The sequence below is a fragment of the Amphiura filiformis genome, unplaced genomic scaffold (genome assembly GCF_039555335.1).
Source record: "Amphiura filiformis unplaced genomic scaffold, Afil_fr2py scaffold_54, whole genome shotgun sequence".
Taxonomy (NCBI): Eukaryota; Metazoa; Echinodermata; class Ophiuroidea; order Amphilepidida; family Amphiuridae; genus Amphiura; species Amphiura filiformis.
Window position 1 is genome coordinate 472,206 of NW_027305518.1, and position 21,994 is coordinate 494,199.

Here is a 21,994-nt window from a genome sequence, read left to right on the forward strand (position 1 = left end):
ACTTTAACGGCAGTTTTGGTACACAAATACACATATCTGAAGAAAACTGGGACAAAAAGTTTTACTATAATGAAGTTAATTTTAAAATTTGGGCATTTGGGCAACTACACAACTCTACAAAAAAGTACAGATCAGACTTATTTATTATCATTTTCAAAACAGCATTAACACAGGGTGAGTCAAAAAAAGTGCAATAGAGCAAAGAATCGATATTTATGCAAGAACCAAGTCAAACTTTCCCATTATTGAAATTTTTTATAAATTCCACACTCAAAAGTTACCTTCTGTGAAAATATGAAGTGAATCGCGACTACTGTTTAATTTTTATAAGTCCTTTTGCTGCGATACCCAATTTCGTTATTTGTCCACGAGATACCATGTATTTTGAATGAGAGCACACAATGCACGGTAAAGGCATTAGCTCTGAAACTGGCATCAACGGTTGATTTTTGCGTTATTTTAATTTCTTTTCTTTTTTTTTTCTGTTCAAACAAACTTTCTAACATTACTTTAAGTCCTTCATACCTCACTCGACTCCAACTCCAGTTTTTAATCCCAATATGTCCAACTTACTGTATATTTTGTAATTCACTCCACTTCAATTTGCGCGCATTTTATTTTGACATTTGAAAAAGCCAGCCTACAAATTTGTATGTTTTTGATTGAGAATAAACATCTTTAAAGTAAAGGTAAAATGAAAATAACAACAAATAATGTTTCTTTTCCTTAAAAAAGGCCAAGGGCAATAATACTTTGGGTGCTCCATTTAATTTCAATGCCAATGAGGTTAAGAAAATGGCAGTTGTTCCAAATCTACCTTGTAAACACAGAGTGCACCGACATTCAAATTTTAGATGTCTCTTGGCCAAACATTAAAATTGGGTATCGCTATAAAATGTGTCATAAAAACAAAACAATAAATGCTAATTCCTTTATTTCTACACACAAGGTTGCTGATGAATATATCATATATAAAATGTTTTCAAACCTAAAAGGTTCAACTCGGTTCTTTAATAAAAATGGATTCTTTTCTCTATTGCACTTTTTTTGACTCACCCTGTATTCAGGCAACAGAACAATATCAATATTTTAGCAGAAAGGTATTAAAACATTCAATATCACTTGTAGATCCATTGAAGAGGTGGAAGTCCCTTGCAAAAACCTTACATATCACCTTCTTGTCTCTGGGTACTAATAGATAATATTAAAAATAATGTGACAATTATTTGACACTGGATACTTTCAATGAAGGTAATTTGCTTTTCACCCAAATACATGTTTCATATTTATGGGCATTTAAAACTCTAATCTTTTTCATAACATACAAGTAAGGGCACAAGCACTCCTGACATCTACCTTAACAAAATGAGAAATTTATGTATATCCAAAGCCAACACAATTACAAATGCCCAAAAATACAATTTTAAAAGCACAACCAAAATATAAGCTTAACAGATACTTACAAAATATAAAATAGTGAATATGATGTGTATTATATACATCACACAGAATACGGTGGAAGAATAATATATGTACAGTTTCAATAATACTGATATAAAATTATTAGAGATACTAAGCTCATCTATAGAGCTTCTAGTGTTTGGTTCACCTCAACTTTGGTAGTGATGTGTCAATGCTCTTTCGCAATTGCGCATGTAGGCTCTGCACGATTAACTTTACATGCACAATTTGGTACTGTGACCAACAAAATATGCACCTTATGTCAATACAGAACTTGAGATGAACCAAGTTATATTGGTTTGCTCATGGAAGTTTGCCCTAATGTTTTTTGAAATAAATCAACAATTATTTTCCGAAATGTAATAAAAACGTAAAAAGATATGTTTCTGTTTTTCCATAGACCATCTAATAACAGATGGTCTATGGTTTTACACATCTGGACCAATATATAGTGCCACACAAATGATGCTGGACTTTGCCAGTTGGCACACCATCTGCTATTAGTCTATGCAATTGAAACACTAGCATTTGATTGTCTGCCACTCTTGCATCATTACAACATGGTACCTGATCATTCATGGTGCAAAAAGAATCATGTATGACACACATGGTTAACATACACTACGACACTTTAAACATAATAAGCATTGGCAGATACACCAGAGCAAAAATTCCATCCATATCTCCCTTTGTAGGCACTTGAACCCATGACCTTCAGAAGAAGGTGCACTATACACACAAACAATTGTAATACATTTACCTCAAATTTCACACACTGTTAGTTATTCAAGTAGCTGTTGACTCTATTTCAACCTGTAACTACATTTTTGAATAGTTGAGAGTAATGCCATGTTGGATTTTGCTGTTGCAGAATCAAATCTCACACACTAACCTAATCCGGCAGGGTGTATACACCCCTACACACATATCCGTACCCTGGCAATGCAACCTTGTAAACGCACCGATTCAAATCTGCCACTGCAAAATCCAACACGTCATGGTGTTACTCTCAACTTGAAATGAGACACACTATAGGTAGTGTGACACCAAATTTGCAGGCAAACACTGTGACCTGTATCTGCTCAAGAAATGTAATGGACAAGGAAGCTAGGATTAACTGACAATAAAATTGAGAGTGAAAATTCAAGACCTTTTATTTTGAGGAGAGCAGGATCTGTCACTCTCCTACAGCTCTCCTGAAATACTTTTGGTGTGAGCTATAAATCACTCCCCTTAAATGCAATCAGGGGAGCTGTTTTTTGCGACTTCACCCAATAGATTTGCAGAAATGTATATAACATTGAATGTGTTTTATTATCAAACATGCATCACTTTTCCTTTCAGTTTCTAATCAGACTACAAGTACTGACATCCACTGTCAAAGTTCCAATATGGTCAATAACAGGTTAATGAATGCGTCTTACTTGTTGAGAGTGAAATTGTACAAAATAATGCACACGTATTGAGATGTTGCTGTGTCTAATGCACGAGCCCCGAAAGGGGAGTGCATTAGATGCAGCAACATCTCAGTACAAGTGCATTATTTTTGTACAATTTCTTGAGCAACAAGTAATACGCATTTATTAACCTATTTCATACATGAGAAAAAAAAGCTGTGATTTCTGTTAATTTTATAACAAAATTGTCACTAAAAATGTTGGAAAATACAAGCAAATATAAATGCATCAACCCGCAAGGAAAATGACTCAATCCTACGCGATGCGAAAGCACTGCGCGTAATACACGAAGTGCGCGCCCGTGCAATTATACAATATTAATGCACTCCGCGTATTTTTCTAACGGCTTTTCTGATTGGCTATGTGGTTCTAAGAGTGTATGAAAGCAGCATATAAAAGTGGAGTTGTCATAATTATACCTGATTTGTGAAATCTGTGCAGCTATGATGTCTATCTCATATTTCTTCAGAACCATATTTCTAAAGCCAATTCTAATTTGTGTTTCACTATCCTTTTCTCTAACTACCATGTCATCACCCTACTACAATAATTGCCTAATATGTCATTTTTTGTAATTCTGAGAACAAAGTACAAAATATGGTTCAAGCATGCATCAGTTAGGTAATCACCCTAATTATTTCTGATTTATTCCCTTTAATATGCATCATTATCATTTGAAGATTGGTGAATAAATATGTTTAAATGCATGCTTGAACAATCTTTAGTTCTTTGTTCTCAAAATTACAAAAAATGACTCGGGCAATTGTCATAGTAGGGTGACGACATGGTGGTTGAGTTGATGCTACACTCTTGGAAGTGAATGGTCCCATAGCAAACTGATAAGTGTTTCTAGTTTGAGTTGAGCTACCTTTTTCTTTTACCACTGTGTGTTGGTTGAGTTGACGCTCATCTCTTGGATGTGGAAAAGTGTTTCTAGTTTGTGTTGAGCTACCTTTTTTCTCTAATCACCATGTGTTGGTTGAGTTGATGCTCCCCTCTTGGAAGTGAATGGTCTCATAGCAAACTGGATGTGGATAAGTGTTTCTAGTTTGTGGTGAGCTACCCTTTTCTCTTGCCACCATGAATTGACGCTTATCTCTTGGGTGTGGAAAAGTGTTTCTAGTTTGTGTTGAGCTACCTTTTTTCTCTAATCACCATGCGTTGGTTGAGTTGATGCTCCCCTCTTGGAAGTGAATGGTCCCATAGCAAACTGATAAGTGTTTCTAGTTTAAATTGAGCTACCTTTTCCTCTTGCCACCATGAGTTGGTTGAGTTGATGCTCGTCTCTTTGATGTGGATGGTCCCAATTCAAGCTGATAAGTGTGAGGAGTTAAAGAAATAACAGTGATTTATAACTTGAAATGTTAAAAGATGCAAGTTATAGGCCTCACTGATAATGTGCCAGGTGGTGAGAAAATACAAGTATGTTAAAAATAAGTGCAGCAATGGTATCAAACCTTACATTACACAAACTTAATTTAAAGGCAAACAAACAAAATCAAATAAATTCCTGGATTTCCCACCCAATTAAGTTGCGATGTTAAATGAGAATGAGTCTATTACTCTATCATTGGGGAAATGTTTGAACGTTTTATTGCTAGGTTTCACACCCAATAGTGCAGCAATTCAAAGTGAGATCTGGTCTATATTGGGTGAATGTTAGCACTATACTGGGCGGTCTCACCTCCATTTTAGACATCAATCTCAGATATGACTCATTTGGGGTCCAAAAATCAGAAAAATACCATGCCTGACACACATGATTCTGTGTACCTGAATGCTGCATCTGAATATTGTGCTGATATCAAGATTCTCATATGATTATAATTCACAATATCAAAGGATATAGCTCAGTATCAGCCTCCTGTCTCAGCATGCCCGTCAGTATAAACTCAGCTGATACAACTGGGATGCCTTTGGATGCTATTGAACTCACTGATCCCACATCCTGATCACAGGAGACGATGACGGTGTTGGCATCTGGCTTGCTGGGAAGCTTCGCCAAGAACTGTGGAAATAAAAGGTGGGGGAAAACTGCAGTTATTAAGTTTATTAGATGGACTGAGTTTATATGATGCACTGAGTTCTTTGGGGACACAGATTTTCAAAATGGTTTAAATTGACAATTATGTAATTAGAAATATTTGAACAGGGCTGTTTAAAAACAATCCTAACCAACTCATTTAATCAGCATTTTCATAGGAGGTAGTGCCTTTGCTTAAATTTGAAATTAGCCCTATTCAAATAAAGTCCTTAAGATTATCTATAAACCAGACTTGATCAGGGATGCAATTCACTAAAATTTATGACATATTTTAACTTTGTGTATATATTTGCTTTTACCCCTATTGGATGTTGTGTCACATTTTTGCTGTGTTTAAATTAAACCCTTTGTTAGTGAGACACACTCGCATCCTTTTGGATCCAACCTTTGATTTCCTACTGGTCAATTGGAATAAATTTTCCAGTTTTTACACAACACTGTTATGCTGGTCTGCCGCAAGACGATTCATCATGCCGCTTGCACCTTTCTGCAGGCGGAGAGGCATGCTGCTCGGTGGCAGCAGCATGACTATGAAAGCCAATGTTGCCGCTCAGTATCACCAAAAATTGTATCATGTTCTCATACGTCAAAGCGGCACCACTCCCGAGTTGACTTGAATTGAGCTCCTAGCAATGCTGCCGCTAGGGCAAAGTGGTGGAGTGATCATTAGATCGGGCCGCTGGTCACTGCTAGCATTTCTGGTGCGACAGCGCAGTGAAGCAAAATCGTCATCAGAGCGGCAAAGCGGCAGGAAAGTATGAAACCAGCATTAAAGTTTTCCATTAATGTTCAAAGTTATTAAACTCACCTCTCCTCCAGCACATTTGATGATATCCTTCATCTGTGCTGGTTCCGGTTTGACTCCATGTGTCACATGGATCTTTTTACCCTTCAATGCCTGTTCACTTGATGCTTTTTGGTGAGAATTCAACATGGTAAATTGATGTTGCTTTTCTGAAGGTCGGTCTTGCAACAGGAAAGGCATTGGATCTGTCCGGAAACAATTGCACAAAATTTACATTTAATCCACAAAAGTATCATGACCAATTATTTTAACAACAATCCTACCATCTGAGCTTCTGATGGATATTTTGATACCATTCGAAAGAACAACCGGAACAAAAGAAGATATAGTCATCATCAGTCCTCTATGGATGCTTCAATTCTAGTTACTGTTGACAACAGAGAGTCCCAAAGTAACAGTTCATCTGAGTTGGTACACATCAATTGATACACATTAGTATAACCAATATACCAGTATGATCCCTACTCATGTCAAAACAAAATTCTGACCAAAAATTAGACGTATCAAAATGTTTGGTACCATCAGTTTTGATATTGATTGAAAGGCCTGCCACTTCAAAATGTAACATTGGGCTATTCTATTTGAAATGCACACTACCCCTGTGGAAGATTTTGAAAACATCTTCCACAGGGGGAGGATGAATTTCAAATGAAATTAACACATTAGCTGTTCCATTTGAAACTCATCCTCCCTCAGTGGAAGATTCAGATTGAATCTTTCTCAGAGGGTGTGTGAAATTCAAATAGAACTGATTAATGTGTTCATTCCATTTGAAATTCATACTCCCTCTGTGTAAGATATTTCCAAAATGTTCCACAGGCGTAGTGTGGATTTTTAATGGAACAGCCCATTGGATTCTCTTGATATGACCACATACTCTTTTAGGACTCTTTAACGTTTATCTACAAATGAGATGGATCTAAAGTTGCATTTTGATGTGGTAGTCTTATCCAAGAATTATACGCGTTAGCAACCTAAAAGCAAAAAATAAAATTATTTTAGTTCCAATTTTTCAAACCTTTTTCATAATTTTTATGCCCTTTTTTCTTTACTAATTCTTTTTGCTTCCCTTCTTCCGCCATGCCCTGCTTTTACCACGGGGTCTGGCGCCACCAAAGCTCCCAAAAAAAAAAAATATGCGCATGCTTATGAAGGTCCTAGTTGTGACTGGAAATTTTGGGGCAGGTATAAATTTTGGGGTTGAGATTGTATGTTTCAATAGCATATTATGACTTTCAAAAATGTGTCCTGAATAATGGAAACATCTTTGACCATACTTACCAACAAATGCCTTATTTACTTTGCACAAATCCAGCCATTTTGGGTTCACAATCAAGGCACCTTTGGATAAGCAACACAAGAACTTGACGGTTCTTCTGACTTTATCTGTAATCAAGTGAGTGCATTGGTAGACGGAATCAACAAGCACACCGCCAAGACTTGTCACTATCTGTAGAGAGAAAATAAATGAGGGTGGATGTTATTTACTGAAGTGTTATATTGGTTATTCCTTGATTAAAATTCCTTAGGGATCAATTCTACTAAATTTAAGAGGTAGACACTGCAATTTCATTTTGACCCCCAAATTTTCCATCAATGAAATTGAGATTTTAACAGAGTATGATGGAATTGACAATCAAATAAATTTACAACTGTCTTTTATTTAGTGAAACTACATTTTATTTACTGTTTTTAGCCAAAATATGTTGGTTTTGAATTAAAGATCATTTTGTCTCTTTTATTTATTCTAAACTCCTCAACAAAAGTTTGGAAAGTTTTTTCAAGCATCTGTATCTCAAATTATTTGTGACATATTCATATCGTATTGCATATCACTGGATAGCTACAATAGTCCCTTTTACAGGGTGCGTGCAGCCACCTCTATTTCAAATTCAAGGACTTTTCAAGCACTTCCAAGTACCCAAAAATTAATTTTCAAGTACCTTTGAACGGAACGACCCAGAGATAGGTGTGTGTAAAAAGTAGAAAAATACCCAGTGGTCTAGTCGCAGCAGCCCAGTGCATACCTGCCAACTTTTGAAAACTAGAAATAGGGACACTTGCGAAGCAGAGTGAGCGTAGCGCTCACGACTACGGCCGGGGTCCAGGGGCGAAGCCATGGTGGGGGTTGAGGGGACGAAGCCACCCGAAGCCAAAGTCAGAGGGTAAAAAGAACATTTCAAAGCTCCTGGCTTGTTCTACACTTTTAATAAAAAGTGCTTCCTTTTTCAGAAAACATGCTTTAAAGTTTCGAAGTTTCCGATACTTTTATGCACAAGAGACACTCTTAAAAAATGTTTTTTGGCTTTATTACATGACCAATATGGCTTACGTTTGATATATGTGAAGCAGAAAAATAAAACAATAATTAACCATTTGTGCTTGCATCCACTGCCTCCCCCACCCCCACCAACTGGCACCCCATCCTGGGCCTTGATGGTCAGTGTGCTTTCGGTTAAAATTTCAGGACGACAAACATTTTAGCAGATTTAGCACCCCAAAGAGACAATTTTTGACATAAAAACCTGTTTTGGACTTTTTTTGAAAAAATGCTTCCTTCATCCTAAAAAAGTGGTTTTAAATATTCACTTTCCTATACTTTTGTACATGAGAGACATTCTTCAAAGTGTTTTCTTGGCCTAATAATATGGCCTACATGATTGAAATTGATATATATAATGCACAATATAAAAACAATGATTCATCAAATTTTTACCCCACCCCTCTTCGGTATGTGGGAGGGGGCCCACATGGGGGGGGTACTAATGAATGTGCCTGAAGAATACATTTTATGATAAGAGTAATTTGTAGAATTCGGTATGTTAAACATACAGAGTGATGTCACTACAAATTGGGACTAAAATAGTAGGCCTATCCCAAAGGAAATACATAGGCCTACACACACTCACTCACCCGCACCCAACCTCCCCCCCCCCACCCCACCCCCATGTTCACCACGACGGCTACCCAAAGCCCAAGGATACAGCTAAAAGGTTCATATCAAACCTTTGACCAAGTTTGTTTCCATTTAGACTTAAACATGACTTGATATTAGAGTATACACATAGGCCTATATACATCATCAGCATCATCAGTCCAGCATCATCTCAAATGTCATCGTTCATTCATGCACATGACATACTTCTTACTTGGGTAATATTCATTGAGGAAAAAGAGATGAGTTTTTGAACGCAAAAACCGACACAATCATATAACATGCTGGTCCGATAATGGACTAAAATTCATCAATTTTGGGCATGAAAAGGTGTTCTCAATACACCAATCCGAGAAGCGTTTACTGTATTTGGCCTTCTATTGACGGCAACACAGATGTACCAGAGCGGGAGATTTAATTCGTAATTCAATACTTATGATTGTGTATTGAATATCACTGTTGTGTACAATTCCCGGGTACAATACTATATAGCACAAAATAAATAATGGATGGAACCCCCGACCTCGGGACACTGCAGTTTTACATCGGGGACACCGCAGTAATGGCGAAGTCGGATAGGTGTATAAGATAAAAATTTGACCACATGCATGTTAAATGGGTACCTTTATCTAGTCGAGTCATCCAGTCAGGGTTCTAAGGAATTTTCATTTTAAAATTGGAAGTATATGAGTCCAAAAAGAGTTAATAGAGAGCTTGCGAAATGACGTTACTTAACTTTAACTTTAACTTCTAGAGGATTATAGAGGATTATGTATTCAAACCCATCTTGGTTTTGAATACATAATCCTCTATAATCCTCTAGAAGTTAAAGTTAAAGTTAACGTAACATCATTTCGCAAGCTCTCTAATGTGGATAGCTTACAACATGAAAAATATATAGGCGTACAAGACAGATTTACTTCCAAACTTCTTTTCTTATTTATTTGTAACATAATTTTTTATTGTTTCAGGACATTTTTTCTTTAAGGACTTTCCATAAATTTCAAGGACTTTTCAACAAAATTCCAGGACTTTCAAGGCCTTGAAAAGGCATTTTGATTTTCAAGTACTTTCAAGCACTTTTTTGGCTTTTCAAGGTTCTGCACGCACCCTGCTTTTACAATGACACCCCATTTGAAACAATAACATTTTTCACGGCTGAGTACACGGCTTGTGAATGTAGTGGGGTCTCAAAAAGAATTTGCCAAATTGACCATTATTCTGTGCAGCAAGCTGCAATCCCATAACTTCACAATCGGGGACCTAATGCAATCCTCCAAGATGACACCGCTTGCCCCACATAGCCACGGTAGTCAACGACTACCTACAGAATATGAGAGTAGAGTCAAAATGGCCTGCCATCAGGCCAGACCGGGGCCAGACCTCAACCCGATTGAACACTTGTGGGACCAGCTTGATCGTGCTGTGCGTGCCAGAGAAGCCCATATGCAACCACATTGAATGACCTGCGACGAATCCTTGTTAAAGAATGGAATTCCATCCCACAGTAACATGTAACCAGGTCGGTGAGCAGCATGAGGAGAAGGTGCCTGACTATTGTGACTGCCTGTGGTTTTTCCACCCGCTATTGAGGTTAGTGGCTAGCTTTGTTTGAGCACAGAATAATGGTCAATTTGGCAAATTCTGTTTGAGACCCCAGGGTTTCAAATCCGACGCGAACCCGCGAACCGGCTCGCGTGAAGGTTCTCGCCGGGTTGCAACTGGGCGAACCAAAATTGGTTCGCGCACAAGCTTGGAAGTCTAAGATCACATTTCGTGTTATTTTTACCTTTTTTTTACTGCAACGGAAATGTGATTTAATAATCTCATTAATCCATGAATATAATTCTGAAATGTTGGGGAAAAAAGGCAAAGTTTTCATCATTTTAGCTGTCGATTACTTTATATTGTACGATCACGCACATACAGAGCGTGAAAGTTTCGCCCTGGCCTGTGTTTACAACCCACCATCCCATAATAATAGATATGACCTCGCTAGTAATAAAAGCGTCTATGTCATTGGTCTTCATCTCATGTATTTCCACCAATCACGGCAACTCTTTCTTACCAAAGAGTCGGGTCATATGAATAATTAATCATGACATGAATAATTAATCGTTAAATGGCATCGTCAATTTAAAGCTTATTATATAACTATTACACGCATGTGCTCACCTTAATAACATCATTAGTGCATAAAAAAATATATAATTCTGAAATGTATGTGTACAGTGTAGTCAGTATTTTACGTTCGGTAAAACTAAAATTACTTTCAGGATTCAAAGTTGAAACAACTGCTTTTAACAAAAAAAAAAAAGATAATCAACTTGGTTTTGTTATTAATAATGTTATAGTAAGTTGCATACAAATTCCCACCTATTTATAGGGTATGATTTTACAGGGTTTTTTTCTCAATATTCAGAATCGAAAGCCTGGTTCTGATGAGAACCAAAGGTTCTCGCAGAAGCCATTTGCGAGAACCTAAACTGGTTCCCGCAATTGATTGCGAATTTGAACCCCTGGACCCCACTACATTCACAAGGCATGTACTCAGCCGTGAAAAATGTTGTTGTTTCAAATGGGGTGTCATTGTAAAGGGGAGTATTGTAGCTATCCAGTGATATGCAACACGATATGAATATGTCACAAATAATTGGAGATACAGATGCTTGAAAAAACTTTCCAAACTTTTGTTGAGGAGTTTACTAAAGAACTTACAATCTTCACAAAGGTTATATAGATTAATTTCTGATTCATTTTTGATATAATAAAAAGTTCTGTATCATCTAAACCAGATTCTTATAACTGGGGCTCAAATTTGATTGTTCTGTGGCAATTGCCAGCTAAAAATGCCATCATATCACATAAGCAGGCCCTGACACCAATGGCCACATGTCAGTTCCTGGTGTGTAAGTTAAACTCAAACTCCATAACTGGATTATATTTTTTACTAATTTTGTGCACCAAATAAACCAGACTTTTTCTTCCCTGTATGTGATAGTTATTAATACTAGTGTATCGTTTTGCATGACCAACGAAATGTAATCATTTTGCTTGTTTTTTACTTAAATAATCCACTTCTTTAGCCAATACACACTTACGCAGTCACTATCACAGTTGCTATGGTATCATACAAACTTAACGGCCGATAAAAAGGGCCAGTTAAAATTACAACAGCTGGTACAATGGGCAAGTTATTAAGAGTTATGTGCAAGCCCTGCTTATGTTACAGTCATGCACCTACCTTTTCCCATTCTTTGTCTGTTACTCCTGTAAACATCACTTTTGGTTTGCTGTCACTAGTTCTCCTACGTAACGATGGACTCTGCGCCTCATTAGTGTCCCCTTGTCCTCGTTTGGCCGGTGAACGGGATGGTGTCGCAGTTTGTCTTCCTCGTGTTGTGGGTGACGGGGATGGTGTTGCGGCCTGTCTTCCTTGTTTTGCTGGTGAGGGAGTGGGTGAGGGAGTCCTGGTTTGTCGGCCACGTTTCGCTGGTGAAGGTGAAGGGGTTGGGCTTGCGGATGGTGAAGGGGATTCATCAGGGGCGTGGCTGCGCTTTCCTTTTCTTGATGGTGCTGTTTGTGGTGTTGCAGACTGGTTAACAGGAAAGAAAATTCAAAATGGATTTTAAAGGTAGGTGGTCGGATTTTTCATCTTCTGTTTTCTATCGTACATTGAGGTCTACCAATAAAACAATCTGTTTTCAAATTTTGAGTTGTATTGCTCCAGCAGTTTTAATATAAATGAGAAGCACAAACGTGTATAACAATGTAGGTAACCCAGGCAAACCTTAGTTAACACATTTGCTAGTCAGTCAAATTCGCCGACAATGTCAATGCATTTTTACATAGAAATTTAAAACAAGTGCCCGAAGAAAGAAACCTACATAAATATGTTTTCTATACTTCACTTGACCCAAATATATGATTTTTTATGGTGATAAGTCACTCGCACATGGAATTTTAGAGGGATTTGGATAGCATTTCCATTAAAAAAGCTGCTATCATAATGAGACTAAGATCTAGAAACACCCCGAAATGCCGTTTTGGGGAATTTTGCTAGCTGAAACTTTTTGATGAAAGTCAATCTTTGACAAGATGTAACTTTGCTACGGAAAGTGCTATGAAAAAATGGTTTTCAGTTTTGGCTTTGTTTACTCAAGGGCTTTAATTTGATATATAAAATGATGCAGTTTGATGGCAAATTTAAATTCACCTAGCATACCTAAACAATGCCCTCTAGTGTACTGCATACTTCCGGTAGTGATTACCACTTTATCATACCACGTTTTTGTTCACACCATCTGAACAAAACATATGGGATGTTAAAGTTCACTGGGGTAATGAGAAAAATATGAGCACTCTTCTGATACCCAAATCACAGTTTTGATGAGGATAAATGGGGAATGAAGGTGTAGATATGGTCACACACCTTTCATAACCACACAACCTGCAATGAAACTCGGCAACTACAAATGCACTTAAATGTTAGGTTTCTTAAACTATCAAGACTTCAAACAACAATAATGGGATAGTTTTCAGATTATTTCATAATAGTAACAATTGAAATTAAAGCCATGTTGGAGGTATGATAGGCTACAAGTATTTCAGAATGACAATTGAGTCACCTGTTGGAATCTAGCCCAATATATTGACTGTTCTCTAGAATCAATCTTGGAGGACAGTGTTTTGATGACATAGTTTTTACATAGGGTCTGGAGTTTTGATGACCTAGTATTTGCATTTAAGGACTATAATAAACTACTTATTGAAGTCACCTTTATTCTTTCATGTGACATGAGAGTCCTTCACAGATTATATCACAATACAGTGTCCTTTTCAATCAGATCCAAGGTAAGTGTAACCTTTTCATTTCATTATAAATTTCTTTTCACACAAGTCAGTTACACTGCAAGATTCCCATTGGGGCCGTCTGCACAGGTACACCATTGCCAAGTATGTACTCTGCAGTACCAGGGGAGTACCAGTGCAGTACCACTGCCGGTGGGTCCAGTGCAACATTATAGCAGCATTGGTACTGTGTAGGTACTCGTGTGTGTGTGCCAGTCAGGTACCTTGGCAAGGGTGTACCTGTGCAGGCAGCACCCATAGGAATCTTGTAGTGCAGCTTTACTATGTTTCATACCATTTACCTTATCATTAATCTAATTCCTCCTTACCTTTTCAGCAGTCTGTCCTCTCTTTGAACTCCTCCCCCTGCTTGGAGTCGCATCTTCAGCCGCCTCTTCAGCACCTGCTTTCCCACGTCCGCCTTTCCTCACAGGAACTGGTTTCTTGAATTCATCCCCGCCTGATTTCTCTCCCCCATCTCCCTTTCTTGATTTCCTACTTGATGACCTTGTTGCAGTTGAATCATCCTCCAACTCTGTGGTATCTACAGCCTGTTGCTGATCTTGTTTAGCACTACCTTTAGCAGTTTTTGCACCAACCTTACCCCTACTGCTACTTCTCATGCTCTTCTTGTCAGGTTTCTGTTCTTCCTCGGTATCATCCGGCTCGTCAGATTTGACCAAAGTAACCCTTCTACTAGTCCTTTTACTTTTACTTAATTCAGCTGCTTGGGCCACTTTGTCAGCTCCTTTTTTATTGTCCGCTGATCCATCCGTAGTCTCCTTAACCAACTCATCATTTTGCTCATCTTTCGCTCCTCTTTTCCTCCCTCTCCTTGGTTTTGTTTCAGATACGCTACTCTCCGAATTCTCCTCCACATCCATCTTTGACTCACTAACTTTTGCACCCTTTTTACCTCTTGTTCCTCTTGTTACTGGAGTGCTATCTATTTCAGTTAGTTTCTCGGTTTCATCACTTTGTTTTCCTTGCAGATGACCTTTTGGTACAACATCGGATGTATCTAAATCATCATTATCAGCTTTGGAAGCATTTTGTTTCCCTTTACGAGATGACCTTTTTGATACAACATCAGATGTATTTGAAGCAGCAGCATCGTTTTCATCAGTTTTGGAATCAATTTGTTTCCCTTTACGAGATGACCTTTTTGGTACAATATCTGATTTATCAGAAGACGCATCATCAATATTAGGATCACTTTTCAATAACGATGATGCCTTGCTTCGTCCACCTTTACGAGTACTACTAGATTGAACTGGTTCACTAGTTTTATCCAAATCTGAATGAGCAGAGAGGTCCATTTTTGGTATTTTAATTTCGATAGTAACTGGCGACGCCGCCAGATTGTCACTACTTTCAACACCCTTCTTTCCTTTTTTACCATCACTTGTCGCCTTCTGTTCCTTCGTGTCATCAACTGTCGACGCCCCTCTTCTGCCTCTCCTAGTCACTGATGACGACACCGCGCTATCTATCTCCGTCATATCTTTCAAACTATCCGTCATTGATTCAGTATCATCTGTATCCACCTCATCTTGATTTTTCCTGGATGACTTTCTACCGCCTTTCTTACTCGCTGGTTTAGGCTTTGCCTTTGATGTTCGAGGAGGGCTCAGTTTCTTTGGTTCTGGTATAGGTTTTTTAAGTTCATCTATCCTTGGACTCAGCTTCTTTGGTTCTGGTATCTCTACTACCTTTTTAGGACTAGTACTAGGCAGCTCATCATGACTCTCACTAGATTCAGCGGTCCCTTGCTTAAAATATTCATTTATCTTTTTACTTCCTGCTGCGTGGTCTTTTCCTTTGCCCTTTTGCTAGTTGCAGGTTTCTTCTGGGCTTTTCCTTTTGTGTCTTTTGCAGTTGATTTATCATCTGCAGCATCTGTAATGCAAATAAACAAATTGCTATGTCACTATGAAGTAAGATATGGCTTTTGAGAACCCACATGAAGTGTAATCATGACAATTTCCAATACAAGTGTAAGCAAAAAGTCTTGAAAAGTTAGGTAAACATACAAAAGTGTACGTACATATGCCAATTTGATTCACTTTTTCCTATGTTTATGGCATTTTTCAGTTTCACATACTGACATGTAACTTTGGAACTATTTTTAACCATTTAAATAAGGTCATAAGCAACATTAGACCTACCAATGGCATTAAGTACCCACCACTGATCTTTTAATTGGTACAATTCAGTCTAAACTACTATTAACATTAACATCGATCTAATTGTTGCTATTTATTAATAAGATATTAAGGTACATATTTCAGCCAAAAAAAAAATAAATTCTTAATTAGCTGCTTAATTAGCACTTAATTCCTTAACGCGGCTGTGTACTCTAGACATTGTTTCTTTCGCGAAATTGAGTTTTTTTGATATGTTTGTACTTTGTTATGTTTTTTATAAATACAAGGAATGAAAATCCAGATTTGTAAACTCCAACTGCAATATTTTACGGATTTTATTTCACTATTCCACTTTCGTGTTTGAAATTTAACAGGAAAGAAAATCTTTGTTGTACCAGCAAGGTACATGCGCCATAACAACGCATCGCGTATGCGTATCGCGCAATTTGTTAACGCACAGATACGCTTACGTATACGCTGACGCCTATCTGCATGCGCGCCAAGCATAATATGGAAACATCACGGAAGCACTGATTTCACAAAAACCTAGTGGTCAAATGGCTCCGTTTTAGCTGATAAAATGTGGGTTTTTCAAGTTCTTTCACCCGATTTAAATATCAAGTTATGAATGGATTTCGCTCAAACTTCTCAAGGGGCTGTGGATTTACCCGATGTTCACGTAATATAAGGTAGAAAAACAAAAACTGCCGCATTCTCCTGTGAGATTCGATGAAAGTGCAAAATGTGACCACTTTAAACTTCAACGGCCATTATTGCAATGTTCATTTTCTTGGTAAAATGACGATTTAGGTACACGATAACTCAATAAATACAGCATCTATAGGTAAGCAAATATAATCATCGTAAAAAGCATGATCGACTCAAGAAACGGTTTTCTCATTTTTTATGTTTTGGTCTATTTCCGATTTTAGGCATCATTTTGTGCAAATAGGCGTTTGTGAATTTTAAAAAGTTCTATTTGATGCCTTATATGGTCAATATCTCAAAACATAAGGCCAATATCAAAAAAATTAAAAAAACGTTTTTGGAATGGAGCCTCAAGATTGAGCTAAAAACAAAATAAAATATTTTGGAAAGAGTGTTTTTTGTTATGATGTACCTAACAAATATTGCCAAAAACTCACTTTTTCGTGATTTTCTTCATAATTGTTGTTTTTACCCCAAATCTGTATTTATATTAAGATTTATTGATGTCTTGCCTTTATAAAAATGTATACTTTTATATGTCTTGCGCGAATAATTACAAAGTTATTGCACTTTTACTACATGCATGTCTGAGAGTACACACTGTGTACTACACAGCCTCCTTAACGAAGCGCTCATATGGGCCTGTAATGCGTAACAACCGAGCTGATGCAGCCTCACCTATATTCAATTTTCTAAGAGAATTTGAAGATAATTCCCAACAAATAGGGTATCACAGAAAAGCTAAGACTCTACGCAATGTCGCTGAGGCATTGATTAAGTTGTGTAAGGATCAATTTTTTGTGAATGAAGTTTTTGTTGTTGAGTAATGTTATGTAATGGTTTATATGAAAGTGAGTGAAAGTTTGTTAAACTCACACATGGATGTGAAAAGTGTGAAAAATCGGCCAAAACGCTATCATATGAAATGAACAAATGATAAAGTTCAAAATAAACATCTATAGGATGACAAAAAATGCACCAGGAGTTCAGAGTAAGATGATTTCCATGATCAGTCCACTACTCAAGATTGACTTCAACAGTGATTACAAGCTAAGTTTCTGCTTAAATTGCCCCCTGTAGTAACAGTAATTTTGCACTGTTGTTCTTAACACTTTTACATACTAATGAACATGTGATTGGCAGTAAGTACTGAAAAAACAAAGTGGATAGCTCTTTCCAATAATTTTGAGACCATTTTATCAGTCCATTTTCCAAGATGCTTGTTCAGAGATATTTAACAATGGACCAATAGACAAAGCATGTAATGCCCTTTGATTTCTATAGTTAACATGGTTAACATGTATAGTATTATAGGCCTACATTATATTTCATCAGATTTATTATGTTAAATGTTGTCATTATGAATTTTTTTAATGACATTTAAGTTTCAATATCAATTCTAGGGTTTCATGTTAGCAAAAACAGAGATTTCTTCATATAGATATAGATGGAAAAGCTGAAATTGCAGTGTGCATCTTAGTGTATCTGCACACAAGGTCACGCTTGCACAATCACAATAGGCATATACAAAAGAATTTGGCCAGTTCTTTTGTGCTTACCTACACACAGCAGTGTGTGCTATTTCTTAATTGTTACTTCTGGTTGTTACACATTTGGTAGGTCTGATCTTGCTTATTTATGACCATAAACATCTCAAAAAAAGTAACTAACCCCCCTTAAATAATGGCCATTATTCAAAACGGGCTATTGTATTACAAACCTGTAAAATGTGTTGGAAGCAGAATTTATTTCTACGCATTTTGACACCTCATTGGATACGATAGCCCAGAAAACAATAAAACACCGCCTCCGGTCAATTTAATGTAGTGAGGTCCGGATTTGAAAGTTGCACTTACAACAATACAAAAACACTTAGATATCATTACACAGATTTCAATCAATAGAATTTACTGCAACTTTAAAATCTTGGGTTACCTTGATTTAAATGTACGCTGTGACGTCAATATTTAAACAATTGCTACAAATGAGGTGTTTAAATGCCTGTTTTCTAATAATGGCCATTATTTAAAGGGGCTAGTTACTTTTTTTTAGATGCTTAGTAAAAATAGTACAAGAGGGTGCTTTGAACACCTAGAAACATTTTTCATATGTGACACGATCAAGGGAAATGAGTCGGATGTCGCTAATATTGATTTTGAGATATTGGCAAAGAAAGTGTTTAAATTCTTTTATTTTATATTGTTTTCTGCGATTGATAAATTGATGTAACTTTGCAAAGAAAAGTCGTATGAACATGGGGTTTTCAGTTTCCGAAAACTCTAAATGACCTCTTAAGAAACATATGTAAAACTCATTTTCGACCAGGGTCGACATGTGACTCATTCCCCTTGATCATGTCACATATAGTGAATTCGAACTTAGTGCAAAACACAACACAACCCTCTCTGAATGCACTTTACAGTTTTTCTTAGGATAAATCACTATGTGATGAACCCAACAATGGGCTATTCCATATGAAGTCCATACTCCCCCTGTGGAAGATTTTGGAAATATGTTCCACAGAGGGAGTATGAATTTCAAATAGAATTATCACACTAGACAGCTCCATTTGAAACTCACCCTCCTTCTGTGGAAGATTCAAATTGAATCTTTCTCGGAGGGTGTATGAAATTCTAATGGAGCTGCCTAATGCGCTAATTCCATTTGAAATTCATATTCCCCCTGTGGAACACATTTCCAAAATCTTCCATGGGAGAGTATAGATTTCAAATGGAATAGCCCAATTTTAGGCCAAATTGTGTAAGATTCAACTGGATTTCTAAATTTCACTAATTTTCAACTGGAATTTAAACTGTAAAAGTGGAAATTTTCGCAGTACATTAATTTTCGCGCTCAATGCACCTACCGCGAAAGTAAAAACACGCAAACCTGTTATTTTTATGTATAGGTCTATGTAAGAAAACTCACAATCGCAAATTTTAAAACAAGTGAAATGGTTAAAAAATTTGCAAATCCGAAAATGTACACACACAAAAATAACCACTTTTACAGTCACTGGCAAACATTACCAGCTGGATTGAATACAAGTTACAACTGGAATTGAGATGACAGTATAATCTTCCACAGGGGGTGTGTCAATTTTAAATAGAATAGCCAATATTCACCTTTTGCTTGTCTTTTTTTGTCTGAAGGATTTCTTTCTTGTGGGTGCAATATCAACATCATCCCCATCCTCTTCATCTACCCCAATCTCTTCTTCATTTCCTCCTTCTTTTTCAACTTCCTCCTCCTCTTGTTTCTTGGATGGTTTAGCCTTTCTACCCCTCGTTGAGCGTTTTGGAGCAAGTAGTTCCTCAGATTCCTCTTCGGATTCAGGTGTCTGAAATGAAAGTAAAGAATTATATGTATTTGCTATTACTACTGGGGCATAACCTGTGATTTAAAATTCTATTATGATCAGGTACAGGTTGAACATGAAATATGACTTCTCTTAAGGCCAACTATTATAGTAGATATTGGTCAAATCGTGGTATCCTGTGAATAGTAATGACCTCTGGCAAAAATTGATATTTTGAAGCAGGTTTGATGAAGAATGCAAATATCACACACTTTTGTAGGTCTTGTGGTACTCGACTTATGATGTAAAAAAGAGTGTCGCAACAAAACATCTTCATAACACGACTCATATCTTAAGATCCACAATACATTAAACAATTTTTGCATTCCATACCCATTCAAATCTTCAAGTTAACTTTTCATTACTCTAGACAATGAATTTTTTATTTGAGTTGAACAACCATGACTACTCCCGACATGCCTTAATACTAAATAAGTGTAATTATTTTATTCAGTTTGTCATGTCAACATAGCTTTTTATCAATACATCTCAACCTCTTTTGTGGCCATACATTTTGAACTCGCCACCTTTTGCATAATGCATCTATTTTAAGCTTATTCATACACCTTTTGAGCTTGTAGTCAACGTAAAATATTCATCCTACAAGCAGGGATGTAAGTTTTTTGTTTTTGTACGGATTTCCATTTTTTCACAGGAAAAAAACAAAATATTTTTTTTACATTTCCGGAAGTGGATGATGATATTTCATCATAAAAAGAGATACCCTCATAGCCTATGCCCGGATCCCTAGCTTCCCTAAAAAGATAGTGCTCCGATCAAGCGTTTAGGCTTGCTCATTTCGCTCGCACCGTTTCAGGTTTTTTTTAACAGCTACTTACATCCCTGTTCAAAATAATAAGCATACATTTTCCGAAAGGAAATTGCCTGAAGAACCCAAATATGCTATTGAAAAATGTGTATGGGTAATGTTCAGTTGCCAGTAATATTGTCAGGAAAATTGGTTTTCTTTTCTTTATCTTTCTTTCTTACTATATTTATAAACCTCTACCCCAAACTTTGCTTTCTCATCAGATTTGTGCTCTTCAAGATATATGCACTTGCACCAAGGTTAGAGCACAATTATACACATTTTACGAAAACCAATTTTACATGATATTTTACTCACCAAATAACAGCAAGATTTAAGCTTTAAAATGGAACCATTTGCAGAGTTGCAGCTCATGCTGTTCCAAAGTTATACTTAATTACCAATTGATGCAAAAAATTGTGATGCCCCTGCTTTTTTTTGGGGGGACAAAATAATTCAATGAATTTACATACATACCATATTGTTTGTAATAAACAAACGCCCCGGGGGGGTTGCATTTTTCCAAAGGGGGGGGGCGTATATTGGAAGTGAATTGTCAATGAAAAAAACTTTAAAATCAGGTTCAATTTTCCGATGGTGCTCCTGTAGAAAGGAAGGATTTACGACTATACTAATGCTACTACTATGGTGCCGTACACGGAAATCGAGTGGAACATTAAGCAAGAATCTGGTGAAATTCTACCATAATTAGGCAATGAAATGGATGGAAGTTTGAGTCATAATAGGTTTTGTCCATGCAATTTAGTGATCGTCACTGACATGACTGATGCATGTTTAAACTTACTCACATGATATGGCATGGAAATGTTTGCATTTTTGTCAATTTTTCATGGAAAATTAGAGAGGCGTTTATTAGAGGGGGGAGAGTTTATTACATACAACACGGTATATAGATCTCTGTTAGACTACTTAGTAATCTTCTAGCAAGAGCAAAATCTAACAGTTTTATGGATCAGACATTTTTCTTTTTTCATCACCTTACTCACATTTTCCTTAAACGCCACATGTAAGACTTTCTTCTTCTGATTAGCTTCTCTACCAGGACTAGTCATGGCTGATTTGGCAGGGACCTGGGCTAATAAGGATTCAATACGCCGGGTCCTGTTGGGTAATTCTTCAGTAACTTCACCCTGGCTGTCTGGGATTTGCTGCAAAGAAAGGTACAGGTAAGAAAATAATGAATGTCATACGGTGCGACTGAGCTATTAAAAAATCCTCAATGCCCAAATTGATGAAGTGGGTCCAAGCTTTGAAATAAGCAGGCACCCAGGAGCCATTTACCCAATGGTCATAACATTTTGGCTCCTGGTCTACACCAAAATCCTGTATCTGGGGTACAAGTATCACCAGGGATCAAATCAAAGTGGTGAGTGAAATTTGCACTAAGTTTGTTTTACAT

The 21,994-nt window shown here is 37.0% G+C and overlaps 1 protein-coding gene across 1 annotated transcript in view; it reads right to left on the bottom strand.

The window, feature by feature from the left end:
- Positions 1 to 4,746: 4,746 nt before the first annotated feature.
- Positions 4,747 to 21,994, bottom strand: part of LOC140144432 (uncharacterized) — a 69,836-nt gene continuing 52,588 nt past the window's right edge. Inside the window, 7 exon segments of the mRNA XM_072166243.1 lie at positions 4,747 to 4,926; positions 5,771 to 5,952; positions 7,049 to 7,217; positions 11,947 to 12,297; positions 13,883 to 15,305; positions 19,534 to 19,748; positions 21,582 to 21,743. Coding sequence (XP_072022344.1) covers positions 4,747 to 4,926; positions 5,771 to 5,952; positions 7,049 to 7,217; positions 11,947 to 12,297; positions 13,883 to 15,305; positions 19,534 to 19,748; positions 21,582 to 21,743 — 2,682 coding nt within the window.